At 41.1% G+C, this 19,786-nt stretch overlaps 1 protein-coding gene across 1 annotated transcript; it reads right to left on the bottom strand.

Annotated features, from left to right (window-relative positions):
• Positions 1-627: 627 nt before the first annotated feature.
• On the bottom strand, positions 628-2,733 carry LOC127123845 (uncharacterized protein PB18E9.04c). The gene is made up of 2 exons (XM_051054024.1): positions 1,723-2,733; positions 628-1,368 (listed from the first exon to the last, which is right to left on the bottom strand). The coding sequence occupies exons 1-2, from the start codon at positions 2,731-2,733 to the stop codon at positions 628-630; spliced, it is 1,752 nt and encodes a 583-aa protein (XP_050909981.1).
• Positions 2,734-19,786: the final 17,053 nt, after the last annotated feature.

Below are 19,786 nucleotides of genomic sequence, written 5' to 3' on the forward strand. Positions count from 1 at the left end.
AACAATGTTAATGCGCATCTTGCTGGCAAATAAACCACGTAGCTCCAGAAGAAAAGTACAAGAAGCAACAAGCATAGAATCCCCAAAAATGCAAAATTGCAGTTGACCAAACAAATGAAAGTATAGTATCTTCATCCCACAGCCATTACCAGTATCATCTTAAGTTTGAACACTACTATCCGTCTGCTGGTAACAGTTTAAATCTTTAAGCTGCAAATCTAGTTCATGGTCAGACCGGGGTTTATTTCCAGAAGTTTTCTGCTGTATCCATTGCATCATTCTCAATGAGTCTGTAAATAATTAAGGGAAGGATTGGAAGCAAGCGTTTTCCTGAATAGTTCAAGTAACTTTTAACATGCTCAATTTTAACAGAGTGAACACCTTCATTCGGCATACACGAAATTACTGTCCCTATGGTTGTTTGGAAATAACCGAGTATGGTGCCGTTTTTTGTACAATAATGAAAGTTACTGGAGGCTGACAGTTTGGTTCTAAGGGAGCACATGCCTTCCGGATTGCGTCCAACTCATAGAGTAAAACTTGATAAAAATGTCCTTCACTTACATCATCCTTGTAAAATATGATTCGCAGGGCTTTGTTTGGACTCTCCGCTGCGGGATATCTTTTTCATTGGCTTATCAGCATGCTGTGTCTGGCAGTGACGAATGGAATCATCAAAATTATGCAGCCAGTAGAAGATTTTAGAGCTCGAGGGTGTGAGGCAGATGTTGTGTTCACAACTGGAGGGCTATCGGATCCAAGATCTGGCATTGCACCTGAATCTGGGCTGCTTGAATTTAACACTGAAGGCGGAGTACCATAGCCGAAAGTTCCTGTTCTCGATCCTGAAGATGTTGGTGGAACCGTTGGAATTGATGATGGAGCTGTTTGAATTGATGGTGCAGTTGTTATTGGACTTGGTGGTGGTATTGCAGTTGGAGTTGATTGTGTAGGTGGTGTTGGGGATGATATCGTTGGCGTCGAGGATGACGACGACGATGATGATGGAAAAATGCAAGAACCAGAATTTGGATTTGTGTTAATTAAGGTGGCAGCGCCTCCAAAGTCGCAACTTGTTGGAGCTGGATTCTTTTGATAGTAACTATTGAAAGCAAAAGAAACATGACTCTGCAAAGTGACTGGACTGAAACAACTCCCACCCTGCTGTATCTGAGAACAATCAGCACCCATTCCACAAGCATAACCCAGTGCTGATTGAAGGGAGGCTTGTGGAGCATCTGCTTTCGTCACACACCAACTCTGTCCCTGAACAGAAAGAGCATTTGTGTTTGAAGGAGGGTTTATGACAGGAACAGGAGCACTTCCCGATGGAGGTGGGTAAGACGTTACAGGGTTGGTTACTGGTTCCTATGGCATTGGTGCAATTTTGTTGCCTCCTGATATGAAATGTTACTGCAGGGAATTGGAAGGTTGAGTTGCAGGTCTGCAGCGTGATTACGGTTTACGCTTATGGCCATGGTGAATTGTACCCGTTACAGGTTTATTCTTGACCATAATTTGCATTAGAGGTGGCTGCTAGGTGTTGAGCAGAATCTGCCTCAGCTTCATCAACTTCCATGTCAATATTAACTTCAGGGTGTCGCTGTGGAAGAAATCCGCTTCGACGGTTTGACCCTGTTTATACTGGTTGCTGGCTCAGTGGTTTTTGTGGTGGCTGTGCCGCTCATCCTCATGGTTGCGGTCGGAATAGTGCTCTGATACCTGCTGTGTAGAGACAGGCTTTCTTTCATCAGCTATTTCCTGTATATTTGTTATTCCCTCATTAACTGGTAAAGCCTTTGGTTCTCCCTTGGAGGTAGCAGATGAAGTAGGAGAAGGTATTGTGGGCTGTTGACAACGAGAAGACTCCATATCTTGAACTTGGTAAGTGCTCCCAGCATTTTCAGTACTGCCATTGCCAGACTCCAATATGCGCTTGATGGCATCTCTAAGCATATTATTTGGTAAAAGATCATCTGCAAGAACATTTGTTGCATGGCATACGAATGCAGACTTGGACATAATATAGTCCCTAATACATTTGTCACAGAAGCTTTTAAAACAACACTTGCTTGTCAATACAGCATTTTTCATGACATTATTGCACAAGGGGCAGTGGAGCTCAGGTGGTAGATCACCAACTGAACGTGTAGATGACAACCCTTCCATTTCTTTATCAAAAGCAGCCTCATTTGACTTCAAAACAGCTACTGAACCATTTAGTAGAGCATAGGAACCTTGTGGATTTACCATCAGCATAGATCGAGGAATACCAGTAGGTTGCCTGACTTTTTTTATGTCAAAAGTTGAATCACCATTTGTAGGGCAATGTTGAATGAAATGTCCAGGCACCATTTCCGCATCATCTTGGAAAACACTCTGTATGATTTTCTTAGGTGACTTTTCAATATTATCTTCCAAATCTTGAGGATCACAATGCACCAATTTGTTAAGGTTCATTTGTACATCTGAAGAAACAAGTTCTGGATGACCCGCTACCATCTGTCCCTCTAGTGCTGTCAAAGATTCTCTACCAACTGCCTCATGGTCTTCTGTCTCTTTCTCATTTGGATCTGAAAAAGCAAAAACAGATTCTTCTATTTTTATGAGATTACTCAATGGAGAAAACATGATATTAGACGTTGTATCTGACAATGGTGCCGATTGACTCTTGCTCGTCTCTGTATTTGAGTCCATGGAAATTTGAGTCAATCCCACTTCATTGGATTCCATCGGATAAGAGTCTGAAGAAGCGTGGACTAGTTCTTACGAATTCGAAAGGCTTCTTGACGGAGAACAAATTATACTTGAAGCTGGACAAGTAATGATACCCACATCATTTTTGAGCATTATCAGCAGAAGGAACGGGTTGATCTTTTGACTCAACAATTTCAGTGGTCGCACTATTTACAATCACGTGACTATAAGATGGATTTTCTATATGACCATCACCTTCAACAGGATTAGCACTGCTGCTGAATCCATTTATTTCATTTCCATGCACCATTTTAGGTATGCAGACAGGTTCATAAGCCTGATGGTTGAAGCTGGTTATGACTTGTCGTTTTTTTGTATAACTTGACTGCTCTTGTAGGCATGGCATGAACATAAACATGGTTGGCCAAGGATAACTTGCAAATGAAACACTCATGATGGAAGCAAGCAAACATGAACAATGGAGTGATGGATTAAGGTTCATGATGGAAGACTTAGGATTTTAGGATGCAAAGAGGTTGTGTTGACTTTGGTCAAAGTTGGCCAAAGTCAACAGTTGGTCAAAGTTCGTTTTTTTGTATTTTTCTTGTAAATGGAATTCAATGGACAATTATGGGTGAATTTTGGGGTATTAATGAATTTGGGTTGACTTTGGTCAAAGTTGACCAAAAAGTCAACTGTTGACCAAAGTCAACAGTTGGTCAAAAATGCCAAATTTTGTATTTTTTTTTGTATGGACTCATATGTACTGGTTTAAAATGACATGAAATAGATTGAAATGGATTAACAAATGGTTTGAAGTTGGTTTCACAATTGGTTTAATCATAACTTGAATGTTTGACTCTTGAAAAGAAAATAACTTGACTGATAATGCACATGAACAAACACCATGACTTTGGACCAAGACCAATCCTCATGTAAAAACCAAAGTAAGGTTAGGCCAAGCACGCTAAACAAACATAAAAAATTCAGGACCAAAATCGGGGTATGATAGAGTGCGAGGAAATAAATAAAAGTAAAGCGAGTGCGAGGAAATAAACAAAAGTAAAGCGAGTGCGGAAAATAAATAAAGTAAAGCGAGTAATAAAAACCTGCTCCAATCGGAGGGCTGAGTAAATTGCAATGCGGAAAAGAAAATGGCGGCAGGATTAACTTCCTTCCAAAGTGCTCCAAATTCGATTACAGACTCTATCACAGACTTGATTACACAATTGTGGTAACACTCCAATGCAAAGCGATTACCACTATAAAATACTGAATATATGCCTAAGTGAAACAAATTTGCTTATGAGTTTGCCTCTGTTCTAAGTTTGGATGATTGTAAAAGTGAACTTGAGTTTCTATTTATAGGGAAGTAAAAAGATGGAAATGACTTGGATGCCCTTCACTTGAAAATAGGAGGGAACCGTTTTTCCTCTTGTGGCGCCCGCCACAAGGCCCTGGCACCCGCCACAAGCACAATATGGGGCGCCTTAGTGGAAGTAGTGGAAAAACGTGGGAGTTGATGGAAGTTGAATTTGACACGTCATGGCTTGGTCTGTGGCGCCCGCCATTGGGTAGGCCATAAGAGCAAAATGCTGATTTTTAGGGTTTTTGGCTCTTTTTCGCTCCTTTTCTCGATCGGGGCTCCATTTAAAGTAAAATCCTGAAAACAAAGGAAAACACAGTAATAACACAACAAAATGACAATAAAACAACTAGAATGCATGTGAAATCGGAGTCGAAAATACGTAAATTTTAGTGTGATCAAACTCTCCCACACTTAAACCTTTGCTTGTCCTCAAGCAAAACATAGAAAAGCTCATAAAAGAAAATTTATGTAAACGAGTGCTTCAGGTAAAATTTCCAGGTTCAAGTCGGGATGCAGTGATAGGTACTAACTGAGTGAACTAAGGGTATCATGATGACACTAATTCGCAAATACGGACATAAACTTCATTCCTATATTAACCAACCCATATTATCCCACAACACCTAGGCCTGCCTCTTCATCTCTTTTGTGTCCTTTTCATTCAGGCGCAATCACATTAAGCCCGTTATCCGTACATGCTTCATAGTAGAGTGGCCTATTAGTGATTATGATCAGAACTTGGGGTTTCTGGCATGTAAACATGTGTAAACCCTTTTATTGGACCCAACCGTAGTTGTGGGGGATCGGATCGTAATCCGCCCTACCGAGTTCAGTGCCAGATACCTCTAAACCAACTAGCAGTGGGTACTGCTTTTATTTTTCTTTTTCTTTTTCCTTTTGTAGCAATTTTTTACAATTCTTTGGTTTAAATGACTTTGTGAGGGTCACCTATACCGGAGTTGCCTTTTTGCTTTCTTTTATTTTTTTGTTTTTCTGGATCATTCACTTATTTGCATCGGTCCCCTACGTAGAGGATGCGTAGGCCGGAGCTGACTGCTGAGATAAACTACTAAGGACTTATACAGAAATGATGATTAAGGCCATGGTATATGGGGTTTCGGGAATGATTCCTATATTTACGAAGCTTATGGTGCTAAAACAGATACTGATGTTTCACAAAGTTCTCCCAAGTCACCGCATCCTTACTCAGAACATATCCTTAAAACTTGAAAACTTTCGAAATAACACTATTTTCTTTTGAAAATTTTTTTTGGTTGGGCTAAAGGTATGAGGAGGTAGGATTGTACTAAGGATCTACTATATTTGGTGACTCGTCAGACTCATGCATTATACTAAGAAGCAAAATAGATAACTAAAAGGAAATAACAATAAATAAACTATCTAAAAGCAGTAAAGAAAAAGTGATAAAGGAAAAACGAGAAAAGCAAAAATAAAGAAAAGACGATAGAGTCTCCTCCCACACTTAAATCGAACATTGTCCCCAATGTTTCGAAATAAGATAAGGAAGAGTTACCTGGAAACCTATTACTGACCATTAGTGCCCTCGCCATCCTGAGGTGGACGATGGGATCGGGTACGACGACGGTCTCTCTGATCCATCCTCGCCTGCAGGGCATCCTGAGCGATCCTCACCTCTCGAAGGTTACCTATAATGGAACCTTGAGTGGCTTCAATTAGTGCCATGTGTCTCTGGTGGTATTGTTGCTGACGGGCTTGTGTATCTGTGATCACTTGCAGGGACTGTAGAATAGTGTCGTAGGACCTGTCTGTCCTCCGCTGCGATTCTTGCATGAAGTTCATATTATCCGTCATTTGTTGCTGGAGGGTAGAGAGTAGGTCGTCACGCCTTTGCTCTCTAGCCATGTGGTCACGCTACATCTCCTTTGTAATATAGAAGCCATGAGTGGTACCTGCAGAAGAAGAAGATGGTGCGGTGTGTGGTGGTGAAGGATGATGGGGGGACACATGGGGTACGGGAGATCTCTCTCTCCAATCATATTCATCATCGGTGTCATGTCCCGCCTCATCATGAATGTTAGGAGGAAGAGGACCCAAAACAGGTGGAGCATCTAAATCGTAGGTCCAATTCCTCTCATCACGTATATCTGTACGTCTAGTGCAAGGTAGAATAATAGATGGGATGGCTACACCATGAACCATAAGTGTATAACCTCCTTCTCTCCTTGAGCGGCACAATTTCATGTCTCTCAGAAATTTTAAGTTAATTGTGCGAGGAGGTAAGGGGTCTAGGGTAGCCATCTCATTGTTCAGGTTAAGTGCCCGAGCAATAGACGTAATCAATCCACCAAAAGAAATCGGTCCCGCCTTATTCAGAGTTAAAATCATATGGGAGAGCATGAACGGAACCGAATTAATTCGCCTATTTGTGAGGCTTCCTTGCAAATATAAAAGCTCTCTAGCGTTAACCTTATTTGGATTCTCCCGGCCAAAAATAGTGCATGCCAACAAATATCTAAAAACTCTGATGGCCGGGTTATGGATAGTGGAGGCAAGAACTTCTTCAAAAGAGTTTATGGAAGTGTTTGATAAACGCTCCCAGAAGGAAAATACCTCAACAGACCATTCAGAATCCAAAGGGGCCTCACAAATAGCACCTTCCCCATGAGGGATCCCTAAGTTGTCTAACAAATGGAAAATGCTATGGTAGATACCTAAAGTGTAGAGACAGTTTTCGTCAACATACCTTGTCGGGAGGATTTCCCGATTTTGCAACCGTTCAATAATTTTTCTTTGTCTCTCCCCCGGTTTTCCTCCTCGAAGAATGAATCCATTAAACTCGATTTGAATGCTCTTGAAGAAGATGAAGTGGTTGGTGAAAAGGTTGGATTTTTACAAAATCCGACGGATGAAATCGAAAATGGAAAGTGGATTAGTGATTTGTATGGTACGGTGGTTAGGAAAGTATGAGCTTTTTGTGGGTTCAAGGACTTTTTTCCAAGGTGAAAAAAATGGGTTTGAGAGTTGTAAGTTGCAAAAATGGAGAAGAAAATGGGTCTGCCCCGACCATTTACAGACGCTGTGGCGGCGCCACAGGTCCTATGGCGGGCGCCACAAGGCAAAATCTGGCTGGGCCAGATTTTGGTCCTTTGGTTTGGGCTTCTCTTGTCTTTTGGCTTTGAGGGGTCTGGATAGCATTTGTCTTGTGATTCTCCTAGTTTCTTTGACTTGCATAATTTTATAAAAGTAAAGATGAAAGTAAAAAATAAAACTGAAACAAAAACAAAAACAGAAATAAAATATAAATAAATAAATAACTGAAAAATTAAAATGCAAATAAAATAAATATAAAACATATATAGATAAAACTAGAAATACTAATGTGTAGTAGAAGTTTATATAATATTCCAAATACGATAAAAATGAGTAATGCAAATACGAGAAATATATAAAAGAGAAATAAAATGAAATGAAATGGTGAGATCAGGTAGTAGGGGTGTCGTCTGCCTGAGTGGATCCACGGAGCACGGCTATCTCCTGCCTGAGCTCTGCGATCTCCTGGTGTAGACAATCGGCTTCAGTAGCATGGGTGAGATCAGACACTCCCATCTGTAAAGTAAGGTAAGCCACCTCCTGTCTAAGCGCTGTGATCTCTCTACGACACTCAGCAATCTGGGTGCGTATGTCGGGTGTCTGCAATGAATGATTATTAGAGAAAACAGTGATTCTAGGAGATGGTGGTGTAGGCGTGTATTCAGAAACGGGTGGCGATCTCGGTGCCTCGACGATCTCTCCCTGGCCCTCTAGAGCATAACTCTAATTCGCTGGATCATGCACACTGATCATCATAGGGTCTGGCAGTGTGAAGTAATGGATAACCTCAGTGTCGACTAGCAATCGGAACTGACATGGGTGGAAAGAGGCTCTCCTCATCAATCCTCTGGTCAAACAGAAATCGATGTCCATGGTAGTGTATCCACAGTAGGTCCGAAGATGCAACAGCTTCCGAGACAGACCTAAAGCGACAACAATCTGTGTGATGATTCCACCAACATGGATGACTCCTTCGGTAGATCTAGAGATACCGCTGAGATTGTTTAATAAAAAGTTCCCACATGCTACTGGGCGAGACTGGGATGCACAAAATAATAAGAAGATCTCCTCTTCACTCAGTAGTGCCTCTGCATCCGGTCTTCCTAGGAAGGAATGTGCTAATATCATCTGAAAGTATCTGAAGGTTGGGTTATGTATGACATAAGATAGTTGTGTAGATGGATCTTGGCTTCCGCCACCTGATATATCACTCCAAAACTTCTCCACCTCCTTACCCAGAAAATATCCCATAGGTGTCTCCGGGATAGCATCAGGAGTGGTCTGAAAACCCAACAGGTCGCCGAACTCTTTCTGGCTGAAGGAGTACTCAACTCCAAAAAGTCTGAAAGCGACATTCTTATCTGGCCCAGAGTATGGGTCGTAGCCGAATGAACTCAGGAACTCCAAAGTCAGGTTCCTATATGTGTTACTCAAATCATCAGCAAACTCGTCCCAGTGAAGCTGGTGGCTAAGGAATTGGATATTAGGCTCGATACCCAGTGCCTCCATACAATGCTGATCAGGGTAACATGTGGGTGCCATAGGGCGCTGATACAGGGCAATGTAGCGCTCCCTCTGAGCACTATCTCTATAGGCCACCTGCATGTCATCGAAACCCTGCATCCTGGTAAAAGTTAAGAAAGTGATCCTGAAAATACAAACCATTCAAATCTTAGTCTTAATGCAAAATATGAAAAAATAAAATTAAATAAATGCGAAAAAGTAAAATGAAAGAAAAACCATGGGTTGCCTCCCACACAGCGCTTGTTTAACGTCAATAGCTTGACGATTAGAATTTATACACCTGTAGTAGTATGAATTGGTGGATCAATCAGGGTGTGGCTCGAGTAGTATGCTGGAATGTCCCCTCCTTTGTAGAGCTTCAGTCTTTGTCCATTTACAATGAATGGACTACAGGTATCGTTCTTGATTTCTACGGCTCCGGATCTCAGAATCTTGGATACTTCGAAAGGACCAGTCCATCTTGAACGTAGCTTTCCAGGGAAGAGTCGTAACCTAGTGTTGAAAAGGAGAACAAAATCGCCCACATTGAAATTTTTCTTTACTATTCTTTTGTCGTGATAGGCTTTTGTCCTCTCTTTATATATTTTTTCATTCTCGTAGGCAGATTGCCTAAGCTCTTCTAATTTATGAATGTCCAGGGTACGCTTTTCTCCAGCAGCTAAGTAGTCTAAATTCAAAGTTTTAATGGCCCAATAGGCCTTATGCTCTAAATCGAACGGTAAGTGACAAGATTTTCCCTAAACCAGTTGGTAAGGAGTAGTTCCTATAGGGGTTTTGAAAGCGGTTCTATAGGCCCATAGTGCTTCTTGAAGCTTCTGAGACCAGTCTCTCCTAGAAATAGAAACAGTTTTCTCTAGGATTTGTTTTATCTCCCTATTAGATACTTCTACTTGGCCACTAGTCTGTGGGTGGTACGGTGTTTCTACTCTATGCCTAACTCTATATTTTCTTAAAAGTTTGTCAAATATTCTCGATATAAAGTGTGATCCTCCATCGCTTATGACTAAACATGGTGTTCCAAATCTAGGGAATATATAGTTTTTAAATAATTTGATTACTAACCTAGTGTCGTTTGTGGGTGCAGCTATAGCTTCAATCCACTTAGACACATAGTCTACGGCTACTAAGATATACCTGTTTCCTAAGGATGGTGGAAAAGGTCCCATGAAATCTATACCCCATACGTCAAAGAGTTCTACTTCCTGAATGTTTCTTAGAGGCATTTCATCACGTCTTGAAATGTTTCCAGTGCGTTGGCATCTATCACATTTGACAATGCAAGCATAGACATCACGCCACATGGTAGGCCAGAATAGGCCAGCTTGAAGAATTTTGGCGTATGTCTTAGAGGTGCTCGCATGTCCACCATAAGGTGCAGAATGACAATGCTCGATAATACTATTTACCTCTTCTTCTGGAACGCAACGGCGAAAAATTCCATCTTTACCCCTTTTGAAAAGGAGCGGTTCGTCCCAATAGAAGTTTCTCACATCGTGGAAGAATTTCTTCTTGCGGTGGTAATCAAGATCAGGGGGTATTATATCAGCAGCTAGGTAATTAACGAAATCTGCATACCAGGGTATGTTACTTATTGCTAAGGAATTTTGGGGGTGCTCATAATGATCTAGGTTGTTATCTTCAATGGTTTCTACTCTAGCTATCAGTCTATCATAGGCAAAATCATCATTTATGGGTACTAGCTCTAGTTTTAGATGTTCTAGCCTAGAAAGGTGATCGGCTACTACATTTTCAGTGCCTTTTTTATCTCTTATGTCTAAATCAAACTCTTGTAGTAATAGAATCCATCGGAGTAACCTGGGCTTGGCATCTTTTTTACTTAATAGGTAACGAATGGCAGCATGATCGGTGTAAACAATAATTTTTGCTCCTACTAGATAAGATCTAAATTTGTCTATAGCGAAAACTACAGCGAGTAATTCTTTTTCAGTTGTTGCGTAGTTAAGTTGGGCAGCATCTAGGGTTCTACTGGCATAATAAATGGCATGTAATTTTTTATCTTTGCTTTGTCCTAGAACGACTCCAACTGCGTAATCACTAGCATCACACATTATCTCAAAAGGTTCTAACCAATCGGGCGGTTTCATAATGGGTGCAGATACTAATGCTCGCTTTAAAAGATTAAATGCGTCATTACATTTTTCATCAAAAAAGAATCCAGCATCTTTCATTAAAAGTCCGGTTAAAGGTTTAGTTATTTTGGAGAATTCCTTAATAAAACGCCGGTAGAATCCAGCGTGTCCAAGAAAGCTTCGGACTTCTCTGATTGTTTTTGGTGGTTTTAGGTTTTCTATAACTTCTATTTTAGCTTTATCTACCTCTATACCTTTTTCGGAAACTATATGTCCTAAAACTATTCCTTCGGTTACCATGAAATGACATTTTTCCCAGTTTAGCACGAGGTTCACCTCCACGCATCTCTCCAGGATTTTCTCAAGGTTAGCAAGGCAATTGTGGAAATCAAATCCGTAAACCGAGAAATCATCCATAAACACTTCCATGATACCATCTAGGTAATCTGCAAAGATTGACATCATGCAACGTTGGAAAGTAGCTGGGGCATTACAGAGGCCGAATGACATTCGTCTGTAGGCAAAAGTTCCATAAGGGCATGTAAAGGTAGTTTTTTCTTGATCTTCGGGGTGAATAGGTATTTGGAAGAATCCAGAGTATCCATCTAGATAATAGAAGTAAGAGTGTCTGGCTAAATGCTCCAACATCTGGTCTATAAATGGTAAAGGGAAATGGTCCTTCCTAGTTGCTTTATTTAATTTTCTATAATCTATACACATCCGCCATCCTCCTTCTAAATGTTTTGCTACATGTTCTCCTTTATCGTTTTGCACGACTGTGATGCCTCCCTTTTTAGGTACTATATGCACAGGGCTCACCCACTTACTATCTGAGATCTGGTAGATTATACTTGCCTCAAGTAACTTAAGAACTTCCTTTTTAACAACATCACTCATTATAGGGTTTATTCTTCTCTGATGTTCCCTTGAGGGTTTTGAATCTTCTTCGAGCGAAATCCGATGCATGCATACGGATGGGCTTATACCTTTCAGGTCAGAGATATTATATCCTAAGGCTGAGGGATATCTTCGTAAAACGTCTAAAAGTCGGTTCGTTTCCTTTTGGCTCAAGGTAGCACTAACTATAACTGGACGGTTCATCTTCTCATAAAGGAACTCGTATCTCAGGTTCTTAGGTAGTTCCTTAAGTTCTAAGGTTGGTTTCTTAGGGCATGGCATAGGATCTGGGGTAAGGGATAAACATTCGTAAAGGTTATCATCGATGTAAGGTTCTTTAAAGTCATCATCTTCCTTTATGGGGGTTGATGGTAACTTAATTGTTTTTATAATTTCTTTCTGTTCTAATTCTCTAACACATTCATCAATGATATCTAAGGCATAACACGAGTCTCCCATCACAGGTGCCATAAGAAATTTCGAAAGTATAAATTCTATTTTCTCGTCACCTACCTCAAATGTCAACTTTCCTTTCTTGACATCTATTATGGCTCCTGCAGTCGATAAGAATGGTCTACCTAGAAGGATTGGTATATCATTGTCCTCCTTGATGTCCATGACAACAAAATCAGTAGGGATAAATAACTGACTTATCCTAACAGGGACATCTTCTAAAATGCCTATCGGATATTTAACAGATCTATCAGCTAACTGAAGTGACATCTTAGTGGGTTGTAATTCTCCTAAGTTTAATCTCTCACAAACTACTAAAGGCATTAAACTCACACTAGCGCCTAAGTCTAGAAAACATTTATCGATGATATGATTACCCAAAAGGAAAGGAATAGAGAAATTTCCAGGATCTTTATCTTTCTTTGCTAATTTATCCTCGGAAATAGCATTACATTCCAAAGGCTTCGGATCGTCAAGTCTACGTTTGTTGGTAAGGATGTCTTTGAGAAACTTTGCATAAGAAGGTGTCATACGGTGAACTGACTTTAATGTGTTTTTTAATCGCAATGTCGCGGTTAGCAAGAGTCGCCACCGACTTTTCTTTTATCCAATAAGGAAAGGTGGAAAAGAACAGGAAAGACCTTAATTTAGATTCTTAGGTTCGGGAGGTACATTATACAAAGGGAAGGTGTTAGCACCCTTTGTATCCATGGTTATCCATGGGCTCTTAATCGCTCAATCATTTATGTTTTTCTAGTTTGAAAAAGTGGTTGAGAAATGTGTAGGAAATGTTTTGAAAAGGAGAATTTAACTTTGTAATGATTCTCGAATGAATGTATACAAAGTGGTTATCTCGTTTAGTTTTGAAAATAGTTTAGAAAAATATAACTCGGCAATGATTCTGGTGCGAATGTATGCCAAGTGGTGATTTTCTGATGGAGGTTTTGAAAGGTGTAAGGTGTGAAAAGTAGTTTTAAATTGTGAATAAGCAATTAAGAGTTATACCTATCCGAGGTCTTTCCGGGCATTTCCTATCCTTATGAGGGTAAAACTGTCCTTACTATTGAGAAGTAAGTATTTTTATCCTTTGGATGTGAAAGGGTCATCGTAGGGTCATCGATTGGTCATTGAAGGCAACAGTTGTGAGGATACCTTAGCGTTCGAAGGGACGATCATCATTTAACCGTAGGCTACACCGAAGGGTCATCGAGGGACAAAGGCAACATTCGAGGGACTATGATGATTTAACCGAAGGGTCTTTGCTAAGTGGATCCCCATATTCGCGGGACATGACCATAATACCGTAATCGTAGGGTAACAAAGAGAGGTCCGAGATCACTTATTCAAAGGCAAAGTTTTACAATTAATTAGGTAACCGTAATCAAGTAGGTAATTAGGTCCATATTAAAATCAGTACATTAAGATCAATTAAGCCATTAGGGTGGATCTTCACCATGAAATTAATACATTAAAATCAATTGAGTAATTCAGGATGAATCTCCATAAGGGTATCCCACACGTAAGGTGGAATACCTAGCCGGCCGTTTCTTCGGGAATATGTAAACCTTTGCACAATTCAACACACGGATTAGAGCATCAAAGTAAAGTACAATTGAAAATTGCACTACAACACAACAGTCATAATCTCAGGCCAAATGATGCAGAATTATAATAAGTCTTGGTTAGATAGACATAAGGCAGAATAGAAAAGAAACAAAGCAACCACTGTCCCGTTCACCTCTGCTTCGCCTAGCGACGGCTCAGCGAATGCTCGCTACAGGCTCGCTTAGCGATGTGCTAGCGAGCGGCCACGGGTTTGGAGTTTGACAGCAGCATGACCTCCGAAAACCTGAACTTTTATGGCATTTGATTACAGGAACAGCATGGACAAACATTCATGATATTCAAGCATATTTAAATTCGCATGTGAAATCAAATTACGTATTCGAAACTTCAATCATGATGCTTTATGTATATAGAGATTACCGATTAAAAGCATAAAACAATAGTGATGCGCAAACCTGCTTTGCAACTAAGCTGCTATGTTGGAGAGACTGATCACCTTTGGTATCGGATGGAGTTGGGCGGCGGTAGCTTCGGAGCGGAGGAGCGGCCTTCAGGGTTTCTTTATTCGGAACTCTCTAAGGTAGCCTCCAGGGTTTCTGTGCCAGGGTTTCCGTCTGTCCTTCTCTCTGTCTTCCTCCCGTTTTTTCTCTTTCGTTACTGAAGCTTGGCTATTTATAATGCTCTTGTTGTGACCTAATGGGCTCAGAATGAAGCCCAGAAATTCTGATATTCGCAAGCTTCGCTAGGCGAAGGAATTGCTCGCCTAGCGAGCAAGCTACTTTGGGCTTTTACTGGACCTGGCGCTTCGCTGGGGCGAGTGTCATGACGAGGGGTTCGCTAGGCGAAGGAATTGCTCGCCTAGCGAGCAGGCCAATTTGGGCCTTTTCTGGATTGGGCCACTCGTGAGCTGGGCCTTTGTTCTTTTAAGATCAGTGCCTTGCAGAATGAGTCGGAGTGCCTTGAAAAATGCTTTGTAATATCAACGGGCAAATTTTGGGGTATGACAGCTGCCCCTGTTCAATATTCTTGAACCGAGAGAGTAGAATGGTATGTGCACCATTCGTGGTCTGGAGGTGGAAGATTATTGAACACTAAAATGCCCCAAAAATTTGCGTTTGTCAACCAAGAGCTAGTCTTGATGGAGATGGGCTTAAAGATGTCATCCAGGGAATTTGATGATGAGAACTTCAGAGTGCGTCGTACATTAGACGATATCTGAAGACATGGATGTCGTACCGAGTCATACGATAGACCGTATAGTGAGTCATCCATTATGCTATCGACTTCGTTGGGGAGTCAGAGTGTGTTACACGCTGCTGGGGATAAGGGATCAGAATGGATCATACGCTAGACCGCGTCTGAACACCAGAGTGAGTTGTTCATTGGGCGGATGACTTCGCTGAGGATGAAAAATCAGAATGGATCATATGCTAGATCGTCTCTGAGTTGCAGAACGAAACCTCCATTAAGCGGGTGATTCCGCTGGGGATAGAAGATCAGACCGGATCGTATGCTAGATCGTATCTGAGTTGAAGATCCAAATGGGTCTTATGCTAGACCATATTGGAGTTGCAGGATGAGTCGTCCGTTAGGCTGTGTCTGATGATGAAAGGGGGTAGTCATATGCTAGACTACACTTCAGAAATGTACCGTACACTAGGTAGCATCTGAGGAGGTGACGGTCTAACTGGGTCGTACATTAAACCGTATCTGAGCAGAATGAGCCGTCCATTAGGCTGAATCTGACGATAAAAGGGGTAGTCATACACTAGACTACACTTCAGAGCTGTACCATACACTAGGTAGCATCTGAGTAGCCGAAGGTCTAACTGGGTCGTACATTAAACCGTATCTGTCACTATCTGCGGACTTGAAGGTCTAACTTGGTCGTACATTAGACTGTATCTGAGCAGAATGAAGGTCTAACTGGGTCGTACATTAAACCGTATCTGAGCAGAATGAGCCGTCCATTAGGCTGAATCTGCTTATAAAAGGGGTAGTCGTACACTAGACTACAATTCAGAAATGTACCTGTCACTAGGTAGCATCTGAGCAGATGAAGGTCTAACTGGGTCGTACATTAAACCGTATCTGAGCAGAATGAGCCGTCCATTAGGCTGAATCTGCTTATAAAAGGGGGTAGTCATACACTAGACTACAATTCAGAAATGTACCTGTCACTAGGTAGCATCTGAGTAGATGAAGGTCTAATTGGGTCGTACATTAAACCGTATCTGAGCAGAATGAGCCGTCCATTAGGCTGAATCTGCTTATAAAAGGGGTAGTCGTACACTAGACTACAATTCAGAAATGTACCTGTCACTAGGTAGCATCTGAGCAGATGAAGGTCTAACTGGGTCGTACATTAAACCGTATCTGAGCAGAATGAGCCGTCCATTAGGCTGAATCTGATTATAAAAGGGGGTAGTCATACACTAGACTACACTTCAGAGCTGAACCATACACTAGGTAGCATCTGAGGAGATGAAGGTCTAACTGGGTCGTACATTAAACCGCATCTGAGCAGAATGGGCCGTCCATTAGGCTGAATCTGCTTATAAAAGGGGTAGTCGTACACTAGACTACAATTCAGAAATGTACCTGTCACTAGGTAGCATCTGAGGAGATGAAGGTCTAACTTGGTCGTACATTAGACTGTATTTGAGCAGCATCTGAGGACTTGAAGGTCTAACTTGGTCGTACATTAGACTGTATTTGAGTGGCGTCTGAGGACTTGAAGGTCTAACTTGGTCGTACATTAGACTGTATTTGAGTAGCATCAGAGGACTTGAAGGTCTAACTTGGTCGTACATTAGACTGTATTTGAGTGGCGTCTGAGGACTTGAAGGTCTAACTTGGTCGTACATTAGACTGTATTTGAGCAGCGTCTGAGGACTTGAAGGTCTAACTTGGTCGTACATTAGACTGTATTTGAGTGGTTGAAGGTCAGAAGGTCAGAATGGATCGCACGCTAGATCGTATCTGAGTTGTTGAAGGTCAGAATGGATCGTACGCTAGATCGTATCTGAGCTGTTGAAGGTCAGAATGGATCGTACCTTAGATCGTATCTGAGTTGTTGAAGGCATATGTTGAGCTGAATCAGAATGAACCGTACGCTAGGCTATATCTGCTAGTATTTGTATATGTTGTATTTGCAATGAATGTCTGGGATGAACTTATAGATGCCATCGTTAGGAGGATGTCAGAATGAATGTTGACATGGAGTATATCTGAAAGATGTATCTGAAGAGGAAATTAGTCGTACGCTAGACTACACCTCGGAATGTACCATATGTTAGGCAGTATCTGAGGGATATAGTTGAATCTTGAATGTAATTGATAAAGATGTCTGTCTGAATGGGCCTTTGTTTTGACCGTATCTAGAGGATGATTAACCTGAAAAATAAAGTTAGCTTCATGCCATGTCATGATGCATGAGATGCAAATGTTGTATGCATGTGTGTGCTGTGAAATGATGTAATGAGTGAATTATGCGTCTAGAATAAATGAGAGCATTGTATACATGTATATGTTATGAAATGACGTAATGTATATGATGCGGAATGAAAATTGTATGTAGGTATGTGATGTGAAATGATGTAATGAATGCACTATGTGTCTGAAACGTTCTTCCAGGGGACTCTACTGGGGAAATAAATCTCAGTCTTCTGGTCGGAGATATTTGTATTGATGACCCTTCCTTAGCTAAGGGTATTTGACTTTTATCTGATGGCAGAGATATTCAACAGAGCCTGGCTGGGGGTAGAAGAGATGACCAGTCTAGTGATGTCAATTTCTTCTGGGGAATAACTGGCGTTGCCGGGGGATCAAATTAGCAACGGATTCATTGGGAAACGTGATTAGACCTTCTCCTCGATCCTGAAGTCGTGTAGTAATTGCTATTACTATTCTGGCATGCATTTTTGGTAAACCTTGATCATATTCAAATGCATAAATCAATTCAAATTAGATCAATGGACGTTTACGCAAACAAAACAGAAAAGTGAAACGAAACCATCTTTTTGGAAATGAAATTGTATTGATTTTGAAAGAGGGCCTGTAAACAGGCAATTTGTGTACAAGGAGACAGAAATCCTAGTGAGAGGAAATCGTCAAGAAAACAAAGAGAAAGCTATGCAGAAAAGGTCCTATTGATTTTAATTCCACTACTGTCATTATGTCTTCAAGCGTCTCATCTCCTGTTGTCGGATAGAAGTGATTGGCTTGTTCAGTCCTTGGAACTTGGTTGAAGCTGACTGAGAACGGGACATAGTCTTACGCTTTAATCCCTAATTTTTGCCTGGACCGCCTTTTCAGGTTTTCAGTCCACCAGGATACCCTTTTTTGCCCAAGCCGCCTTTTCAGGTTTTCGACTTGCCGGGTGTACGTTTTTATATGTTTATCCCTAATTTTTTCCCGAACCCTTTTGGTTCGCCGGGATGCCCTTACTTTTGCCTAGATACGTCGACCTAGCGGGTCTCTTTTATGCGTAGTATTTTTTAACTATGTCCGCGTTCACAGGATGCGGGAAATCTTCGCCGTCCATTGTAGCAAGTATCATGGCTCCACCAGAGAATATCTTCTTAACCATAAATGGCCCTTCGTATGTGGGAGTCCATTTACCTCTGGGATCACCTTGCGGTAGAATGATACGCTTGATCACCAAGTCACCCATTTGATATACCTGTCTCCTGACTCTTTTGTTAAATGCCTGGATCATGCGCTTCTGATATATCTGCCTATGACAAACAGCCGCGAGTCTCTTCAATCAAATTTATCTGATCGAGTCGAGTCTGAATCCGTTCATCTTCATCTAAGCCCGCCTCTTTCATGATTCTTAGAGAGGGAATCTGAACTTCCACTGGTAAGATGGCTTTCATTCCATAGACTAAAGAGAAAGGGGTTGCCCCTGTCGAAGTGCGGTAACCATGAAGAGCAAGAGGTAACATCTCATGCCAGTCTTTGTACGTTATGTCATTTTTTGTATGATCTTCTTGATATTCTTATTAGCAGTCTCCATGGCGTCGTTCGTCTTTGGCCGGTACGGAGAAGAGTCATGGTGCTTTATTTTGAACTGCGTGTAGAGTTCAGTTTAGTACCATTATCAGTGATAACTCTTTCAGGAGACAGCAGGTTTCTCAAATAGATATTTGATAGAATCCATCTTAGAAGTCAATAAAGTGGTATGATTCAACATATACTGTCTTAGTCGGCGAGCAGCCCAAGCCAAAGCACAGCAAGCTTTCTCGAGCTGTGAGTATCTTGTTTCACAGTCGGTACCTTTTGCTAAGGCGGTATATGGCATGCTCTTTTCGACCAGACTCGTCATGTTGCCCCAACACACACCTCATTGAATTTTCTAACACGGTCAAATACATGATGAGAGGTCTTTCTTCAACTGGTGGTATCAGAATTGGAGGTTCTTGGAGATACTTCCTGATTTTGTCCTTCATCATTCCATACCATCTCTTGATTTTTCTTTTTTTAGTAATTTGAAGATGGGTTTGCAGGTAGCAGTCAAGTGTGGAATGAATCGGGCAATGTAATTCGAGTGCCTCAAGAAACCTCTGACTTCTTTCTTGTCTATTTCAGTACCCAAATTTGTAATTTCAATTGATTCCTCTTGCGGTTGTATGGTCTTTTCCTTTTGTAGTAACAGTCTGGCGAGTTCTCAGGTACTTCACAATCTTCCTCATTTCCATCCTCGGCTTGGTAGATCGGATTTTCAAAGTCATAATGAACAGTAGCAGAGTTATTACCAACAGGATCCAGAGTGGATATGGATATGGAATTTGTTACGTGAGTGTGTGCAAGAAAACATAGCTTGTTTGAAAAATGACAGGAAAGGTAAAGAGCGCAATATTTGAATGCAAAAAGTCCATTGATTTATTGAATATGAATATGCTTATGAAAATGACAAAACCCTTGAAAAATTAGCTATTGTGCCTCGGGCATAGACACAATGCTTTAAAATGTTAAAATAGCAATAACAATTACTCCTGACTAAAGGAAATCGGGATAGTGTCTTCAGCTTTCCAATTATTGAGTCTGTCACCAATTGTTGGGTAGACCCAGCTATCCAGGTCGCAATCGCTGTCAGCATCCTCTATAGCATTGA

This window comes from Lathyrus oleraceus, chromosome 2 (genome assembly GCF_024323335.1).
Source record: "Lathyrus oleraceus cultivar Zhongwan6 chromosome 2, CAAS_Psat_ZW6_1.0, whole genome shotgun sequence".
Lineage (NCBI taxonomy): Eukaryota > Viridiplantae > Streptophyta > Magnoliopsida > Fabales > Fabaceae > Lathyrus > Lathyrus oleraceus.

Bases quoted from the DNA above. Each gene is read 5' to 3' on its own strand.
- LOC127123845 (XM_051054024.1), bottom strand. From the start codon at position 2,733: ATGGAATCCAATGAAGTGGGATTGACTCAAATTTCCATGGACTCAAAT. The intron at 1,369-1,722 runs GTATCAGAGCAC...CCAATGCCATAG, and splicing joins AGCCTGTCTCTACACAGCAG to GAACCAGTAACCAACCCTGT.